Source organism: Microtus ochrogaster, chromosome 8 (assembly GCF_000317375.1).
Source record: "Microtus ochrogaster isolate Prairie Vole_2 chromosome 8, MicOch1.0, whole genome shotgun sequence".
Taxonomy (NCBI): Eukaryota; Metazoa; Chordata; class Mammalia; order Rodentia; family Cricetidae; genus Microtus; species Microtus ochrogaster.
In genome coordinates, this window is record NC_022015.1 from 6,561,181 (window position 1) to 6,581,214 (window position 20,034).

Below are 20,034 nucleotides of genomic sequence, written 5' to 3' on the forward strand. Positions count from 1 at the left end.
AGAGGTAAGGGGATGCAGGTCTGTGGGTAAAACGTTAATCAGTGTTCACTTCCTCCTTAGAATCCCAAGGATTCAGAGAGGAAAGAAAACACATAGGAATCTGGGTGTGACTATAATGCTGGTGCTGGGGTAAAGAGATCTGTGCCTTAGGGGATGGATGTCACAAAAGAGGACCTGACTTTGTGTAGAGGAGATGCTTTGGTTACCAATGCTAGGCTCCCATTTGGCTTCTGAGTGGGGAAGTGCTATTGGGAAGGGGACAGGAGCCATGAGCCTTCTGGCAGCAAAAGGACATAGGAGACTGAGAACATTCGTGCAGAAGGGAGTGGAACTGGACCGAGAAAATGCCCTCCCTGAGATATTCTGGTACTGACGGTATAGAAGGGACAGCAGGCATCCCTTAAATCATGGGTCAGCAGTCAACATCTGTTGTTCCCTGAGAGCAAGTGGTGGGCTTGCTGGTCACCCACAGAGATGAGGAGAGACAGGGAAGGGGGAGGGCTGTGAGAAGGAAGAGGGGGCTCTCAGGTGAAAAGAGACAAGGAGACAGAAAGCCCCTGGGGATGACAAATGCGTACAGTCTCCAAAGTAGGGCCTCTCCCTAGAGGACTTCAGAAGCGCAGATCACATTGCTTGTAGATGCATGAGGCACTCCCCTGCCTCTGACTTACTCAGGCACACACTCATCTTTTATGATGAGTTTAAACTTTGTTTTTCTGATGAGTAATGATTCCGAGCTCTTTTTCATATCCCTGCTATCCATTTGGTTGTCTCCATTTTGGGCGAAACGTCAGCCTGAGATGTTTTCTCATTTAAAAATGTTCCATCGTTTGTCTTGCCCTATTGATTTATAAATTTTAAAATGTATTCCAGACACAAATCCCTTCTCAGATAGAGATAGTGAGAAGAAGTGTTGTCAGCCTGAGGTTTGCTTTGTCATTCTCTTAATGTTGTCATTTAATAAATAGAAATTCTTGATTTTGTTAAGGTCCAATTTAGTGATCTCTTTTATAGCGAGTGTTGCTTCTGTCCATTTAAGAAATTCTTGTGTTCTCTAAAACTATGACAATATTCTCTTGTATTTTATTTGGGATTATCCTTGTTTTATTTCTGTTGCTGTAATAAAAAATATTTTGAAAAAAGCAGGTTAGGGGAGAAAGGTTTTATTTGAGTTCACAATCTTAGATTACAGTGTGTCACTGGGGGAGGGGGTGTCATGGCGGCCTAGCTGGAAGCAGCTGGTCACGTGGCATCTTCAGGTAAGAACAGAGAGTAACAAATGAACACATTCTTCTTTGCTTGCTCTCAGTTAGCTTCCTCCTTTGCTGTACCACTCAGGAGTCCCTCTCTAGAGACGGGAACCTCCCAGAATGGGCAAGGTCTTCCCAAATCAGTTAACAACCAGGACAAATCCCACAGATGTGCCCCACGGGCCAACCTGGTCTAGAGAGTTCCTCATTGAGACTCTGTTTCCAGACGCGGGGCTGTGTGTAGTTGGCAAAGTTACCATCACTGTTTTACTGTCCACAGTTTTGACTCGCTACTCATTTTTCCTGCTGTCCAATGTTTAGTTTTCCCTCACACAGTTAGCCAGTTGAGCCAATACCATTTATTGAAAAGACTGTTCCTAAGTTGAGATATTTTCTTGTAAATAAAGTGATGGATACAGCCTATTTCTGGACTTCATTTTCCTGTTCTATTGGTCTTTTGGGGCCATTCTCATATTGATATAACAATGAGAGCTCAATCTAATACAATTTGATATTGAGCTGTATAAGCCTTTGTTCTTTAAACCTTTGTTCTTTTTAACCTTTGTTCTTTAAAATTATATTGACAGTTCTTTGTATTCCTGTACTCATTTTATAACCAACTTGTTAGTGTCTATAATACTTCCTGATATTTTAATTAGAGGTTCTTTAAATTTCTCTATAAGCTTGACACCTCAAACAATTAGAGTGCTCTAGTCAATGAACACAACACATTTCTATCCTTAGTATAGACTGCCATTAAGTACTTACCCCTTATACATCTTTTAAATATTTATCGCTATACTTTACAGCAATGTAAGTGGTATTTTTAAATGAAGATATTTGAAATGTTGCTGCTAACACATAGAAAATACACGTTTGCTACTGTATCTAGCGGTTGTGCTAAGTCTACTGACACATTTTAGTAGAGAGTGGGCATGTCACATTTGCTGCACATCTGCACATATGCAAAGGATGGTGCAAAGGATGGTGCAGCATGCTTTCCTCTTTTCAGTCATGGCATCTTTTCTTGTGTGATTACATGGGCTAGCACAGCGTTAGATGGAAGTGCTGCTGCTGGATTCCTAGGTCCTGCTGCTGATTTTGAAGGAAGGCTGATGTGTCATTGACTATTTCACTGAGGAAGTAAAGTCAGAAAGCAGGCATACTCTCCAAACTCTGAAGGTTATGTAAACTTTTCTTGTACTACAATTGTCCCTAGGACACTGGCGTTCAAACCAAGATGTCCATTAGACTTCCATGAAAAGTTTTTAAAGAACAGTAAAGATTGACAATTAAAATCAAATTTCTAGTGGTTGAAATTCAGGTGCACGCTCGCGCGCGCACACACACACACACACACACACACACACACAGAGAGAGAGAGAGAGAGAGAGAGAGAGAGAGAGAGAGAGAGAGAGAGAGAAGCAAGGTTTCGCTGTGTAGCCCTAGCCCTGACTGTCCTGGAACTCACTATGTAGACCAGCAGGCTGGCTTTGAACTCAGAGATCCACCTGCCTCCACCTACCAAGTACTGGGATTAAAGGCCTGCACAACCACGCCTAGCTGGTGTTATAACTTTTCATGCTTCCCCAGATGGTGGCACCTATCATCTGAGAATTGTCGACCTAAACATTTTGGCTGCAGCCCAGATCCCAGCTGGGCCTCCGTGGGATTTTACTGAAAACTCGGCATTTTCTCATCAGCACAGGGATAGTGTCACTGACCCAAGGAACAGTCACCCCCAAGCCAAAAGTCTTCAGAACACCCATTGGAAATGTGCTTTAAAGAAAATCTGCTAACAGAGAGATTAGTTTCTAGTTATACTCCCAGGTGATTTAAGCCATCAAACCATGATTTCTCCCAATTCCCCTCTACAGTCTTTGCCTGTACATCTTCCTTCCTTGCCCTTACCGACTTTTGCCTGGAGAGGCCACACAGCCCTTTCTACCTACCCTTCCATTTTCTATTATGATGTCATGTTTATATTTATCCACTTGTGTTTGAAATGTCACAAGGAGATGCGGTGTGGAGCCTGCTGGGGTAGATATGTTGGCTTAGGGGAGGGTGCTGCTATCTCTTGGATGTTTGCTTAGTTTCTGTGCCTTTTTACTAAGTTGTCACCTCTACCATTACTCTAAAGCAAGTTCATTCTTTCATTAGGGAGCCATGGACCACAGGCATTGACCTGAGTCTTGTCTCAGTCTGGTTCCTCCTTCGATGTCTGTTTCTGACCCACCAGACGTTCTGCCTGGTCCTTGGCTTCCACTTATCCTTGTTTTTCTCTCCAGCCTCAATTAGATTGTCCCTCTGACTGATTATATGCTAGGAGAACTGGCCCATTCTTCTTGGAGCCAGGAACAGGTCTCCAGTGGTTTTGAAATTCTCCTTTGTCTTTTGTTTTTCCTGTATGTCTTAGATATTTGAGTTGACAGAATCATGAAGGAGAATATTAGCAGTCTTCAGAGCTGGGTGTGGTGGTGCCTGCCCATCATTCCAACACTTGGGAGGCTGAGGCATGAGGATTGTAAGTTGAGGCAGAGGCTGGCATAGACTAGAGAGAGGGGAGAGGGAGGGTACAGAGAGAGGGGAAGAGAGAGAGGGGGGAGAGAAAGAGAGAGAGAGAGGGAGAGAGAGAGAGAGGGGGAGAGAGAGAAAGACCCTGAAATTCTTTGTAATTTATCCCCATGGTCAAATTTTCACTGCATTCACTTAAGCACCTCGATAGCTCCCCTGGCAGTCACCAAAAACTAAACACAGTGCGGAAGCAAAATGAATGCTCTAACACAAAACAAAGATGGCTGACCAGCACCAGCGATGGAACTTTATATACAGCCTGCGTTACTTCAATATTTGTATAATGGTCCTCTCTGACACTTTTTTTGGGGGTGCAATCAATGGGACAATGCTACTCATAAATCTGACATTGCTTTCTCACCTTTAGGGCCCCAGATGCCTGAGTTCCATACCCCCAGCGAGAATCTCTGCATTTGTCAGTTCCCTCTGTGTAAGACTCCAGGTCCATGAGTCTTGCTGTCCAGGTGATGCCCCAGCCAGACCAAATGCACCCACACGTACATAGCCACCAGCCAGGGACATCTGACTTCAGGTCAGGCCCATCCCACTCCGCGTCAGAGCTAATTATCTGTAAGTGCTCCCGGCATCCGTTCCTGTAAGGATGTGAGAATACTTTGATCAGATGACTCTCTTGGCACCAACCTTATGCCTAGGGATGGGAAATGGCAATTAGAAGTTGGAGACTCTCCTGAAGTGGAACAGTGTTTGAAGGCGCTGGCCTCAGGCAGGGCTACTCCTGGGCCTTTCGTAGGAGCAGGACTGCATGATCGCCACTGATCTAACCTTTTTTCCAGTTTCTCTCTTTTTCTCAAAAGCCCAATGGAGGGCGGAACATAGCAAGGAACTCAGAACAAGGATCAGAGTTAATATGCTATGCTGTGTGGCCTGGGACACCTCCACGCGTCTCTGTTTCCTCATCATTCCTCCCGTACTGTAGCATGGTTGTTGAATACTGGGCCTCAGCTGGGTTTCAAGAACTTAGAATCCAGTGCAGGGTTTACCCAGAGGGCGCCAAATAAGAGGAGGCTGTGCATGTGGCTTGGACAGACCCTACCAGATAACTGAGTGCTGTAGTTGCGATCAGATAAGTGTGGTGTGGCAGCTGGGAGGACAGAGATGGCCTGTGAGGCAGGTGACTTGGCCTGGGTCTGAAATGGTAGCCAGGAGGGAAATGGGAACAACACTCCAACTTTAAGCAGCTCGGGTTGGAGGTGCTCATGGAATATCCAAGCCAATTGTTTTTTGAAATCAAATATAAAATGATCCAGTAGAAGTTTGAAAATATGGATGTGTATCTTGGTGACTCCTTGCTAAGGGATTCTAATTGCACACCTTAACATTCCCAGTTAGTCATGGATGATGCCCAGTTAAAAGTCCTGGCTCTGGATTGTGTGATCAGATGTTCACACAAGTGGGTCAGCTTGTGGACCTCCAGAACCTGCTATGGTCTGTATCTAAATGCCTCCTTGATGATGCTAGAAGCCTGGTTGCAAGCCTGTGGTACTTCTGGGAGGTGGTAGAACCACCAGAAGATAAGGATTAATGGAAGGAAGCCAGGACGTTGGAACCCTGCTTCTTCACTTTCGTTACCAGTTGGCTGCCGTAAGGTGAACAGGCCTCTTTGTAACATGCTTCCACCGTGGTGGACTGCGCTGTCTTGATCCCAAAACAAAGAGGCCAAGCAATAAGGGCCATGAAACTACCAAAAACAGGAGCCCCAATAAACCTGACCCTCTGATGAGGTGATGTCCTCAAGGATGGGAAATGCAACCGACACATTACCCAGAGGGCTGAACTTCTCACTTTTGGAGGAGCCTACAGAAAGGGACCTTGGAGGGAAGCCCTGGTAGGAGTCTTTGAGGCACAGGGAATTGAGGAGAGAGACTGCAGGCCTCAGGAGATCACTACAAGCCGCCCCAGTTGGGGATAGGATGGAGCGATGGCTCCACCATGTGGTGGGCACTACTCATGCAGGCTCTCATTGAATAATGTCAATAATCTTTTCCAGTTGATATTTTAAATACCCATTTTGTAAGGAAAAGGAAAACTACGTATATTGGTATTAATGCCCTAAATTTTAGGATAAAGTCTCAAAGAGGTAAGAACATTGTTTAGGCAGTAAGAGACAGCCAGGTTCAGATTACTAGGTCTGGCCCCAAGCCTGCACATTCTGTTATTCTAGGGATGGATGTAAGTGCTAAAAAGATCATAACCCAGTGGTTCGTGGCCCTGGGTGATGAGTCGTGATGAGTTGGGCTGGGATGAAGCTTGGAGTTGGTGGTGTGTATGAAGAAGAATTTGTGTGACAGCCTGCTAGTGACAGGCTGGGAGAAAGCAACAGTCTCAGAACCAAGGGCCAAGGAAACCCGGTCCCTACAAAAAGACACCAAATAGAAAAACAAGCAAGACATACAAACAGGGCTCCCCAAATTACCAAACAAAAAAGCCCAAGTAAACCACACCAAAATAAAACCAAGATGATTAATCTTGCTATACATGAGTTAAAATACAGTTTTATGGTTCATCTTTATTAGCTTCTTTTCTGTTGCAGTGATAAAAAAACACCATGGCTAAAGAAACTTAAAGAAAAGTATGTTTATTTTACAGTGCTATAGGGAGGGTCCATAGTGGTGGGCAAGGCATGGCAGCAGGTGGCCAGAATATGAAGCTGGCTGATCACGTTTTATCTACACACAGGAAGCAAAGAGAGGAGGAAGTGGGTGAGACTATAATCACTCAAAGCCCTTCCACAGTGATGTAACTCCTCCAGCAAGGCCACATCTCCTGAAAGTTCCATAACCACCCCAAACAGCACCATCAACTAGAGATGAAGTGCCCACTAGGAACACTGCTCATCCAAACCATCAAATTACTAAAAATTATAAACATAATATGAAAACCAGAGAAGGATATAACACTAAATATTTTTCTATGGTATCACTTGCTACAACAATATGACAAAGCAAATTAGCAGTATTGGTAGAGATGTGCCCTGGACATTCGTATGTCAAGACTCTCAAGGAAACTGGCACATGCCCAGAAGATGTTTAGAAGAATCTTTGTAACAGCACTGTTCGGGATAGCAAACCCCAAAAGACATTCATTCAAGTGACCATCGTCGGGAGAATGCATACATGAATTGCAATAGATTGGCACAGTGGAAGTACATACAGCTGTGAAAACAGTTGAGCCACAGACACACATGGCAGGAAAGAGTTTCATAAACACAGGGGTGCCTAGGGAAGAAAGAAAATCCCTTTCTAGACTATAGCACCATTTACATCACTTGTAAAACCCACAGAGCTTAGTTTATTAGGCAGAGATCTAATGCAAACAAGAACAGAAACAACACATAACCCAGGGTGAGGTTTTTCAGTGGTTAGGTGATCAGAGAGAGGATGAAGAAGAGGCCTTAGCTTAATGACATTTCTAAGATTTAGAATTTCTGAATATCTGGCATACATAGATCTTGCCATTGTTTTTCATTTAATTATTGGGATCCATTATAAACCATGTAACCTTTATACATTTACATAGTCTATGTATTCAAATGTAAACAAATAAGCTTATGTTCTATATTCTCTGACATGGGTGATATATTTTATGAGTGTATATATATATATATGTGTGTGTGTTTATGCTACTATCTTTGTAATATTTTCTATCATGTGATCTGTGTTGAAGGAATGATGTATTTAATGATTCAGAGGCAATCTGAAACATAGTCAACATATCAGAAGTCAAGACAATGGGGAACTGGTCGCTTAAATATCAAAGACCCTACAGGTCCTCTGAGAAACCCGGGAGCAGCAAGGGCATCAGATCTGCATCACCTGGGGCCAAAGATCTGGGGAAATGATGCTGAGCTGACTTCTGTCCAATGCTGTCCTTTCTGAGTCTTTGCTGATAGCCTCCTCCTCTTGACAATGTCATCATTCTACTTGCATAAATCTGCAATGTATCCTCAAGTTACAGGTCAAATATTAGTTTCTTGGGTTTGTTCCCCATCTCCCAAAAGCCCAACTCATGCCAGACATCAAGCATCTCAAACTGAACTAGCTGTGGTCCCCATGCGTACAGGCTGGGGTCCAGATAGACATGGGATCCTATAATCCCTTCATTGTGTACTCTTAATGCTGGAGCAGCATGCAAGTTCACTGTGGAGCTGTTGCCAAGCTGACTCTTGGCCTAACTATGAATATGGTAGGAGAGCTCTGGGAGGGGTACAGGGAGTCTCTTTCAAGTAACCCACAGTTAATTAGGTGCAACCATAATCCCACTTGGAGAAACAATGTTCTTTAGCATTATAATATAATGAAGGTAGCAGAAGTACTTGAGCATGGGAACCTAGACTGAGCCATCTTCCCAAGCTGAATTGTGGGTGTGTTAAGTCAAGGGTGGCTTCCAGAAGATGTAGAGTTTCTTTTGGGAAATCACTCTGCATGGTGGTTACCTGTGGTGAGAGTCACTTCCTCTGCCACAGGAGCACTCTCTCCTGGATCTGTGTTTCCACAGCCCAAGGCCTGGCACTTGGTCTGTGCTTATACAAGCTGCAGACTTACTTAGTTCTGGTCTGGGGAGAGGGCTTCATATTCGGGTCCTGGGTTTCACTGGGTCCTGGGACCATCAGCTCAGATTGGGCTGAGCATCAGGGCTGCATACTCATTTGAGTCTGGCTGGTGTTCCAACCGAGCCAGAGACCAGGGTAGCAGTGGAAGCTACAGTCAAGACACGTATAAGGGCACTGGACCGATGAAGATATTTTCACATTAGGGACCTCATGCTTCATAGCAACCCTCTTGATTGATGCTCGAAGGAGGAGAAGGAGCGTGAGCCAGTCAATCGAGAGCTTCCTTCCTGTTTCCAGGCCGGCAGCTGCCCTGTGGGCTCAAACGAGGTCCCTCTCCAAGGGCCTGTTAATAAAATACCTGGCTTGAGTCCAGGCCTGCCAGGGGCAGGCTGACTGCTGTTTGTTCCTTTTATTAGGCACATCCAGGTGGGGCTGACTGTGGACTATTCCCAGGGCTCTCGTTTCCACATTTGTCTCCTTTGAGCCTGAAACTGCCAATGGCCCTCGCAGCTAATGGGCCTTTCAGGTTCTGAGAGTCGTTTAAGGGAGGTGCAGGACTGGAGGTTGGTGACTCACTGATCAAATGAAAGGTGAGCTCTGGGGGCCGCTGGAGCTAATAGCAAGAAGTGAGGATGCAGAGACCAGAGGTTTACCTTAGTAGCAGATGTGGCGGGCTCAGCCAAGGCCTTTTCCTATTCTTCCCTGGCCCCTGCCCCACCTCCAGCACTGGTCCTCAGCAGTTTAGCATCTAGACCCGGGAGGACCTGCAGGAGCACCGATGGCCTATCTGTGGCAAGACTCGACTCCTTCTGCCTAAAGGAGACCCTGATGGAGGGGGAGTTTTAAACTCAGATGTGACTTCCCGGGGAGGGGGGAGTTTAATGTCCTTTTTAGAACCCAGGCACTGCAGAGCAGACTATACAGTTTAAGTCCCAAACCCACGAATTTGAGAGTTAAGGATCCGCAGCAGGTGAGCAATCTTTTCTCAGTTTTTCTTCCTGTGACCATGGGAAGGTTGCTGCAGTGATACAATGACATACACGGTCTACTAAGCATGGAACTTGGCACAGGCACACTATGGGCACTCTGAAGTGTCTCTTATTACTGTGCCAAGAGCGGGTCTCGCTGGAGTGGGGCTGGGGAACAAGCCTTTTGCTGGCATGTATGTCCCATGAGACTTTTACTTCTCTGATTGGGCAGAGGTAGTAAGGTTTCCATGGATGCGGCACTCTTTCTATGGGGAACACGATGGTGGAGGACAAGATGGGAAAGGAAAGCTCTGAGCTCAGCCTGCTGCAAAGGGTGAAGACAGGAGGAGGAACCCACCTTCTTGATCTTGTCTTCTTTATAAGGCTCTGCTGGTTTTACCATCTCTTGGCCTCCTATAACCTGATGCTGTATGAGGGAACAGGGTCAGGGATATGAAGTCACACAGCGTGAAAGATGGAGCCTGGCTTGGAGCTCGGGGTCAGAAGATCACTAAGTAACCATTGTTTCTACTGCATTTTTCAGTGATACATGGCCAAGGTCAGTCCCTAGACACTTGGCTTACTGTCTGCTATCTAGAAAATCCATGGAAGGTCACTTATTCTTCCCAACTTTGGATCATTCATCCCTCAGGCTTTCTCTGGCTCCATAAGGGGTGTGGACTGTTCTCAGAAGTGAAATTTGAACTTGTAGGATGATAGGAGTTGGCTCTGCCTCATTGCTTTCATAAGAAGCGGTACCATCCCTTTCAAGGTACACAAGGAAGTTTCTTCTTTCCATCTGCAGGTGGATGGCATCCTGTGCTTGGCCGACATCTTGACTGATGACAGCCACTCCGAAGCCACTCGAGCTGAGGCTGCAGCTGTGGTGGCCCAGGTTACCTCCCCACATCTGTCCTTCACCCAGCACCTTACTAGCTTCCTGGAGAACATGGAGGAGATTGTGGCAGCCCTCATCAGTGAGTTATCCTGGGTTGAGTGGAACCCTTGCGTGAGAGGGACTAGGCACAACTGTCTTCAAGAAGGGCCTGGAAGGACTTCCCACCTACTTCTCACCAAATTCACAATCGTCGAAGACAGTCAAGCCAGTTGAAAGGTCACCATTAATGGATGAGGTGGTTTTGAGGAACCTTGTAGTCAAGAGTCTCCTATGGAAACACACGCAGCTCCTTCAGCATCAACTTGAACAGTAGTTAGGGGTCACATGGCCTTTCAGGGGGAGTTAAGAGCAAATAAGTACTCAAAGTTTGACTTCAGTAGGTTTTGTTCCTAAAATTTCGGTCATTGCACCCAGTGACTGAAGCAGTACTAATTAGCACAAATGATTTTCCAGAGAGAACTAGCTCTCCATAACCTGCTGCAGGAAATGTCACCATTTGGCTTTGCATCATGGAGCCATGAACATGTTAACTCTTCTTTGTTTCCCCTTTTAGACCTTTGCAGGCTTGGCGGGAGAGAGGTTTATGCTGTCTAGAATATTCTCTTTCCCTAGCCTTTCCTTTTCAGAACTGCAGAAACTAGGACTAGTCTGGGTAACAATGCCCAGGAAGCTTGTTTGGAGAGCTCTGTTTCCCCCTCCATTCATAACTTGTTTCTCTATAGCATACCTTTGTCATCTCTATATCCGTCTTTATATTTTAAGATGAAAATTAATTAGGACTAATTCTTGCACTTGCCACACCAGGTCTAAGAATATCTGCAGTTGCCTGGATTTAGAGAAAGTGTAAGACCCTGGGATAGGAGTTGAAACAGCTGAGCTTGGGTTCTGGCTTTTCACCTATCCATCAACAAACAGCTACTGGCCAGCAACCCTGTGTGGGGTTGTGTGTGATTCTGCCACTCACGTACCATGACATCTTGTAAATTTCACTTGACAGCTTTTCTCCTATATGCGATGAGGGACTGCAACCCACTTCTCTAAAGGAGCCTTCTGGTTCTAGGATTTTACTGCCAGAAAGAACTTTTCATATAGGAGTATCAGTTATGTAGACTTATTGTCAACCCTGGCCAGGTCTCCCATGGGCCAGATTTGGAGAGATGGGTGTGGGGACAGACATCTACATTGATCCAAAGTCAATAAAACATGGAATCCATAGAAAACCTTGGCTGGAGGGAGCACAGGAGGCCACAGAGTCCAGGCTTACTCTGTTTGAAAGGGTGAGACTCAAGAATTCTGTTAGGACCCACCATGCCAGGGTTCTCACGCTCAAACTCCCACTAGGGCTTGGCAGGAGAGAAATGAGTTGGAGAGAGCTAGATGGAAGGAGAAAACAAGAGGCTCTTGAACCTGCATTAAGCTGAGGAACACATGCACAGACTAAGTGTGGACAGGCTTGGTGAAGCACAGCTGATTATGGCCTTGTGGGGAAGGCTAGCACATTTTAAGATAAGAAATAAATGCCAAGTTGTACAGAAGCCCTCCCAAATAATAAGCAAGGCAAAGTGTGTAGACCCAGCAGCTCTTCACATTTGTTACCTGCCTTTACCTGTTCCTTTGTCCAGACTGCATTTATTTGGACAAAGAGGAGGAGAAGCCTTTGTATTTCCCCCATCCCCATGAAGACGCACTGTCCAGCCCACCCTCAGAGTCAGCAGATGGGATATATCTTCTGGGCGGGATGCCAGAGCTCTGTTCTTTGGTGGGAAACGGCCCTCTAATTTCTTGCCGTTCCCTGGAAACATTTAAAAATGAGTCACTGGGATCCTCAATTTAATCTTCCTAACACATCCCAGGTGACTCAGACTGTAGTTCAAATAAATGTGCAGCAAAATTAAAAGGCACTTAGATGGCTGGGCTAATAATCGATGTGTCAGCATCAGTGGCAAGTGCAGGAAAATGAGGGGAGGCATTTATACATAGGGACAATTCCAGCAGTAGAGTGGTCCCATACCAACGTCCGTATACAGAGAGGTGTGCTTGGAAGGAGTCAGTGGCCCCCAGCGATTCTCCCCAGTCAGGGATGAGGGGAGAATTGGCTGTGAAGAGCTTTTAATTACTCGGCTAATCTGTGGTCCCAGCCCTGGATGATGAGATCTAGATGTTTGCTGGTCACATCTGGGCTGGTCTACAGGGAACAGAAAACCCCAGAGGCAGTAGGCATTACTGCCCAATAGAACTGATAGAACCTATGTCTTTGGGGGCACATCACAGAGAATGAGCCAAGTGGCTGAAAGAAGAGGCAATGTGAGGGATTGAAAGAACAGGGATTTGGGAATCAGGGTAGCCTAGATGTTTTTCCTCACTGGCTATAAGATCTTAGCAAATCACAACATCAGGTATTTAATTTTTGAGGCCACAACAAAATCGAATTACTGTAAAGATAAATGGCTGCACTTAAAGCAGCTCCTGGTCCACGGTAAATGCTCGAGCTTGTGACGGCTCCCATGAGACTCAGCCTCCATATCTGTTACCTATCATTTTTTCCCTTGAGGATGGGCCAAAAGGCAGTGGCACAGCACAAGGAAGACCTCAGGTGATTGGCTGATACTCCTGTCCGTCCCACTTTAGGGGGGAACTATAACAACATCTGTGAAGATGCCAGCTGCTCTGTGAGAACCCTCAAGCATCAGGCCTAGCTCTTCTTTGTCTCTGAACTTCCTCCCTCTTCAGGAGATGTTCTCTGGAGTGTGTTCCTCCTTTCTTTGTCTCTGTAGAAGTATTACATGAGGGACAGAGCTTGATTTGTTACATCCTGTGGTGACCCAAGTTAGAACTGAGACTTAGAAGCAAGGGCCATTGGGACAAACAGCACTATGGACAGAGCCTCTTGTGCCTCAAGCTGGGCATCTGTTGCAGGTTCTGTGAGGGCCAAGGAAACTGTGTTAGGTAGTGGAGGGATGGACACTCCTAAAGACTCACTTTCTATTGCCTTCTACAGAGAATAAGTATCACAAGGACAAGGGTTTAACCTGTTTGGTCCATCTTACCATCCCAAAAATTTAGGCGACTTGGGTTCACTCATTAAAATAATTGTGGGTGAGCAGGAATCACACACAAGGGTTCGAATCCCAGCTCTGCTACCTATGCAGATGGCATAGTTCCCTTGATAGTGACTAATTTGTTCATCTCCAAAAAGAGTATCAAAACTCCTACCAAAATAGTCTCTCTCCCAGAGCTATTATAGCGGCCAAGGGAGATCAGTCATGTGCAAACACTTGGCCTTGAACTGTTTCTTCCTTTTCACTATCCAGAATTGTGCCAAGAGGCCTCATCGGGGGAAGTCTTCTTACTGGCCTCTGCGGCCCTTGCCAACATCACCTTCTTTGACAAAATGGCCTGTGAGATGCTTCTGCAGTTGAATGCCATCCGTGTTCTCCTGGAAGCCTGCAGTGACAAACAGAGAGTGGACACGCCTTATACTCGGGACCAGGTAAAAAGCCCAGGAAGGCCTAGACTTCTCACAAATAATCAGGGTGCGAGCAGGAAGAGATCATGTTCACATAGGCCTAGCTGTTTGCCTGATTGACTGGCTTCTGATGCCCAGTGCCTATTGTAATTCTAGGTGTTAGTCATGAGCTCACTGCTGGAGTGTCTACCCCATGTTGGCCTTCATTGTGTGTCTCCTTTAGCTAGATGCCTCCCCCGAACCTCTCTCCCACATGGAGCATCTTCACCTTCAAGTGCCCTACGCTAGGCTTACTCTGCTCATGTCAGATGAGATCCAGTAGGGACACAATACGAACAAGGTCTTTGAAGACAGATGATATGGATTCAGCAGATCTTTGCAGTAAATAATCATGCTACTTTGGGCAATTCATTCTTTTTTCATTTGTAAAATGTGTATCTCTAACGACAGAGTCGACGAAGGAGTTGGATGGACTAGTGAACACAGACTCTTAGTGTAGACCAGGACAAAGATGCTGTAAAGTGAGCAGATGCCCCATTGGGACTAACGCTGTGCACAGCACTGAGTGAGAAGCTGCTGAGTGTAGCCTCCTTGTGTGTAGCATGTGATGTTGCTTCCAGCATGAATGGCCCATGACTTGGCAGCCCCCCTCATGAGGTCTCACGGAGGGTACCTCATAGGAGTGAGAATGTGGTTAAACAGCAGGCAAACGGATAATCTCCCTGCATCTGGGTTCAGGGGGAATTTTTTTTTATTCCCCTGTCTGAGCTGAGCCCATCTCCCACTGTCCTCAGGATGGCTTTGCCTTCTGCCCTGGCTCTGAGCAGCCACTTAGCTAGAGAGAGCAGACCCATTAAAGAAACAAATGGCTCTCTTTGCTATGGCAGAGGGAGGATTAAGGTGATCAGAGGGCTCTCTGCAATGAAGACAAAGAAGATGAATTGGGCTCTGAAGTGCTCACCGCCCCCTGAAATACTTAAGAAATTAAATGCCCCGTGAGGTTTCCGGTAATGAGCAGGCCAGTGACGCCAATGTTGTGCAAAGCCTCCTAGTCTTGGCTATGTATGTACTCAGCGAACCTCTGTTTGGACAGTGAGAAGTCCTCCATCATCTAGGCAAGCCAAGTCCACTTCATTTGTCAAGCAGAATCCTCACTGGCAAAACCCACTCTGTCTATGCTTGCCCTTGGATAAAGACCCCACAGTACAGTCTTGGGTTTCCATCTACTTCTGCTCATCTTGAAGAAGAGAGCACAGGTCATATCTGGATATCAGGCATCAAAAAGATGGTCCTAGGCTGAGGGGGGAGTGCAGTTGGTGGAATGTTTGCCCACCATCCACAAAGACTGCCACAACTGGGCACAGTGGTACATGCCTGTAGTTCCAACCCTTGGGAAGTAGAGGCAGGAGGATCGGAAGTTCAAGGTCTCCTACTTAGAGGGGTTGAAGCCAACCTAAGACCCCATTCTTTAAAAAGAAAATAAATAAAGGAAAAGATAACCCTGTTTAACTGGTAGTTTTCATGGTCCTTTGATTTCACACCCATGGGGTATTGTATAGAGGCTAATCACAGACACAACAGGATAGGGAAGGGCAGCCTCTAAGGTCTTGTGCAAGCAGTGTCCTTGGCCTCTGAAGTGGATGGAGGGTACTAAAAATAGAAATGCTACCAGCCTTCTGTGAGCTGCCTTCACAGAGGCAGTGTGCTGCCTACACTTCCACAGACATTTGTAGTCTGTTTGGCAGTTTAGAATGAACGTATTTTGTAGCATTTCCGGAACTTCAGTGTCAACACTCCTTACCAGGAATCCATCTATCAGAAATGCAAATTACAAAATGCCAATTGTAATAGTGACTTGTGTCTCAAAAGCCCTCGGTGGTTTATAAATCTCTGCCATGTGTATAACTAATAGAAACAGCACAAGTTTAGGTGCACTTGTGTTCAGATCCTGTCTCTGTTGGTTCCTAACTGTGTGACCTCGGACCAAGCTCTTAATCTCTTAAGCCACAATTTTCTCATCTGTGTAATGGAGATAATAACAGATCTTCTCTCTTCCAGCCTTCATATGATTAAATGGGATGGTATTTTAAAGCATTTAGAACCAAATTGGGTACTCAGTAGTGACTGGGGTAGGTAAATGTAGTAGGATAGATTGAAATGGGCCTAGATGGAGATGTCCAATTTAGGGTAGGAATGGAGCTAGGAAATACAGTTAATGCAGTGGGGAGTATTGTACGGTGTGAAGTAATAGGTGACATGTATGGCTTCAGGTTATGTGTGAACGCATGCAAGGTGTCTGTGGGGGTGGGGGTGGGGGTGGGGGTGTGTAAGGTGAAAAGTACTATAAACTGGGAGATGGTTCAGTTGGTAAAATGCTTGCTGCACAAGTATGAGAACCTGATTCAAATGTGTAGAACCCACATAAAAGCTGGGCAAAGGAGCATACAGCTGCAGTTTTGGTTCTGGAAGGAGGAGACAAGTGAGTCCATAGAGCATACTGGCTCCATCCTAGCTGAGCTGACAAGTCCTAGGTTTAGAGCAAGGGCAATTCAATATACGTAGGTGGAGAATGATTGCTCTCTGGCTTGTACATACATACATACATGAGCATGTATGTCATAGGGGAAAGAGAGAGAGGAAGAAGAGGATGAAGAGGATGATTCCAGAGCCATGTTTGATATAGTTGGATAGCTTCTGTTTGAAGAGTAATGGTAATTGCAGTTTTGTGAACATTGGCTCTTTTGTCTGAATCCCTGGGTGACATGGAAGTACCCATGACTCAGCATTAGCTGTACACTGGGTGTTTGTTCTGTGTCATAGGGTCTGTCGGGCGAGACCACTTGTCTCTGTTGTGTGTTCTGGGCATACTTCACTTGTCTTCCAAGCACTGCAGTCTCCAGGGCTATCCTCCAGCACAGCAGGTGAGGAGGGATGCTGTGGAGTCAGGGTGTGGTCAGCGTGACTGCTGAGAGTTCTAAGAGGTTACACATCCTGGACCAAGTCTTCATGTCTGCCTGCAAGCCAGACTTTCTGGACCACCTGCTCCAGGGGAGCCCAAGAAAACTACTTTCTCTCTGTGTACTGCTGTCAGAAAACTTGACCAACCCACTTCTTACCAATCAGAAACATTTATTTTTGAATTAGTGACATTGGAGAGCACCTGCTGATCTGGGGTAATTTGCTATCTACTTCAATTTTCCTAAGGCCTTTGTATGCCAAAAGAAAGGCGATTTTAGAATGCCATAGAAGGCACTGGTTGTTTTCCAGCTGGGAAGGGCTCAGCCTTAGTCTCCTATCGCTGTGGTAAAACACCATGACTGAGGCAACCCATAAGAGAAAGAGTTTCCTCAGGGCTTATAGTTTCAGAGGGCTGGAGTCCATGACTTTCAAGGCTGAGAACGTGGTAGCAGGCAGGCAGGCAGGCATGGTGCTGGAGCAGTGGCCAAGAGTTCACATCTGATCCATAAGCATGAGGCAGAGCTCAGCCCCTTCATGTGGCTGTCGTCACATTGCTAGTGTTCCTTGAATCATTGTTCAAGGTCTGGGGCCTTTTTAACCTGAGCCTTTCTCAACTTGCCAGCTGGATGCTGGAGTTCAAACTCTGGCAGCCCTAAACTATCTGCCCAGCACAGGTGAGAGAGAAGGTCCATGTCAAACATATTACAGCTCATCTGATTCTCCCCAGGAGCCCCCAGAATTAATGTGTGTATGTGTGTGCGCGCGCGCACCTCAATCAAATATGATCTGTCTAGAACTTCAGACCTCCAGAATGGCAAGTTAATAAAATTGTTTTAAGTTACTATGTTTGCAGTAATCTGTTATAGCAGCAATAGGAAATATATACTCTTTCATTAACCAAGGCGCAGATGGTTGGGTATCATTTCTAGAGTCATGAGGATAGCAAGAGACAGAGTCAGGATCTGAGCTTACATTACCTATCATGTAGGGATTTCTTGAGGCCAAATGTCCTCTATGCTCACCAGGTAACTATAGAAGGGTCAGGAAAAACAGGTCTTAATTTTACACCAGTTGAATAAACCTGGGCCAGGAGAAACCGTGGACCTGACTCCCGCATTCCATATCCTGACAGCATTGCCAGCTTGCCTCCAGCCAGGTAAAACTGCAGTGGTGGGAGCTAACTACTAGGTGAAAACATTGGCATCTTGCCCCTCTCTATCATGGTGTATACAAGTAGGTTTCAAAAGGGAGACTCCAAGCAGGGCATAATTGGCATTTATTCAAATTGTGCTTAATTGATTACTTCATCTGCACCTCAGAAAACCACATGGGGTACAGGCTCTGTAAGGAGGAAGTAATTTTCATTAACAGGATCTAAATTAGTCTAACACAAAGACCTACCTGGTGCCTCTGACTCCGCTAATGATTGCCATATAATGAAGCCGTTGCCGCAGACAAAGGTTTTATTTTACTTCCTCCCTTCCCCATTCCTTCTCTTCCTTCCTTCCCTCTTTTTTTTTCTTTCATGAATGTACAGGTCAAGAAAGAGTCTGCATTTAGAAATGCCTGTCTGGTGATGGGTGGAGCAAGGCAGCCTCTGTGTGGTGAGAACAGGCTGTGCCCTGCTCTTATTATCAGCCCAGAGACAGCCAGATGCACTGAAGCAGACAGACTTGATCCCTTACGTCTTTTTATGACTGTGCATTTCGTGGCTCTTGGGGAACCTTCCACTTGAGGGCTGGATCTATAACCCATCTTTTCTCTCTACCTTCTTCCACTGAGCCCATAAATACTTCCTATTCTGAAATAAGAGAACATTCAATATACTCACCACTCCTCTCACGAAACCCTGGGCATTGCAGTTGACTTCAGAACAAGGTTTTGGAGGTGTTTCCCTGCCTCCCCCCAGCATCTCACTGCAGTCACAACTTAATCCAGCCCCTGACCAAGTCTTGGTGGAGAGAAGATGATGCATAGAGATACTGTCTCCATAGTCAGCGTGTATTGAGAGGGAGGCGGAGGTGGATATTCTATTATTATGACACCTTTTCCTTTCTGTTTAAGGGGGCTTTTAGATGGTTTATTATGGAGAGTGAAATGCTAACACAAGCCAGCTAAGATCCAGCAGGTGCTCTTTCTCGGCAAATGCTGTTGTTCTGTCCACGCTCAGGACCAAAGCCTCCTGTACTGCCCTCTGCACCCTACCCTTCACCGTCTCAGAGGCAGAAGCACAGCTCCTGCTTAGACCACCCCACCAGCGTGCTAGAAACTGCCTGGGGAGTGGCTCACATCTGGGAGAAATACTTTTTTAGCTTACTATTAATTTCAATCACCATCTGTGCATGCTCTCTGCTTCTGGGGAGACAGGCACATTTTCCCTGTGTGGTTTCTTTTAGAAACAGCATGGCAGGCGTCTCTGCTCATAGTGCCCATACTTCCATCCTTGACTTCTTTTAATTTCTTATTTTTTATACCATTTATAGTTTGGGTCTCTTGCTGGATATTCCTTAATCCATTTTTGTGACATGAGATCTCTTTATCTTGCTGTGGGAGACTGGTGTGTTAAAACCTAAGAAACTGCAACCAATCCTGGATGTTCATCGAATGTCAGCATCCAATCATTAATGGCAAAGTCCTCCCGTGTGATCTGTAATTGAGGCTTGAATACCATAGACGTGTAAAGTGTGGCTAAGTTAATCTTCTCACCAGAATCCACCTTTTGTGCATGCTCTCTGCCTAGAGCTCACGTTGAAGGGCAGCGTCAGGACATTGGCACAGGTGAACCCAGTCAAAGGCGGATCAAAGAGTCAGGAGATGAAGCCAGAATGGAAGGGATCACAGGGCCTGAAACTTGCCAATTTTGCCTAAATTTTAGGGGTTAGGCTAAAAGGGTTCCTGCACTCAAATGACTGGGCCTCAGCTTCATCCAGTGTGAGGCTGTTGTCTACTGGGTGCTCCAGACAATCATGCCAGAGCCACCCACTGATTAATGGGCATTAGTCACTGGGACTTACATCTGGGTGGCAGGAGCCCATGAGAATAGAAGACAATACCAAGGAAAGATGGACAGGAGCCAGACCGAAGGGAAGCTCTGCAGCCCCTAGCTGACCTGCCTTCATTGAGTACCATGGGAAATGTACATGTCTATTTCATAGCTTCTCAATTTCATTTTCCAGATTGTGACCATCTTGGCAAACATGTCTGTGCTGGAGCAGTGTGCCTCTGACATCATTCAGGAGAATGGTATGTCTGGGCATGCCCTGTGGATCATCAGAGTATATGGTGTCACATGTCCTTGAGTTTGTATAAATCCTATGTGCAGATATATATATATATATATATATGTGTGT

At 45.8% G+C, this 20,034-nt stretch overlaps 1 protein-coding gene across 1 annotated transcript in view; it reads left to right on the forward strand.

The window, feature by feature from the left end:
- Positions 1-20,034, forward strand: part of Insc (INSC, spindle orientation adaptor protein) — a 106,328-nt gene that overhangs the window by 77,486 nt on the left and 8,808 nt on the right. The window contains exons 8-10 of the mRNA XM_026781469.1: positions 10,168-10,339; positions 13,572-13,750; positions 19,861-19,927. Of these exons, the coding sequence (XP_026637270.1) occupies positions 10,168-10,339; positions 13,572-13,750; positions 19,861-19,927 (418 nt within the window). The remainder of the gene's footprint in view (positions 1-10,167; positions 10,340-13,571; positions 13,751-19,860; positions 19,928-20,034) is intronic.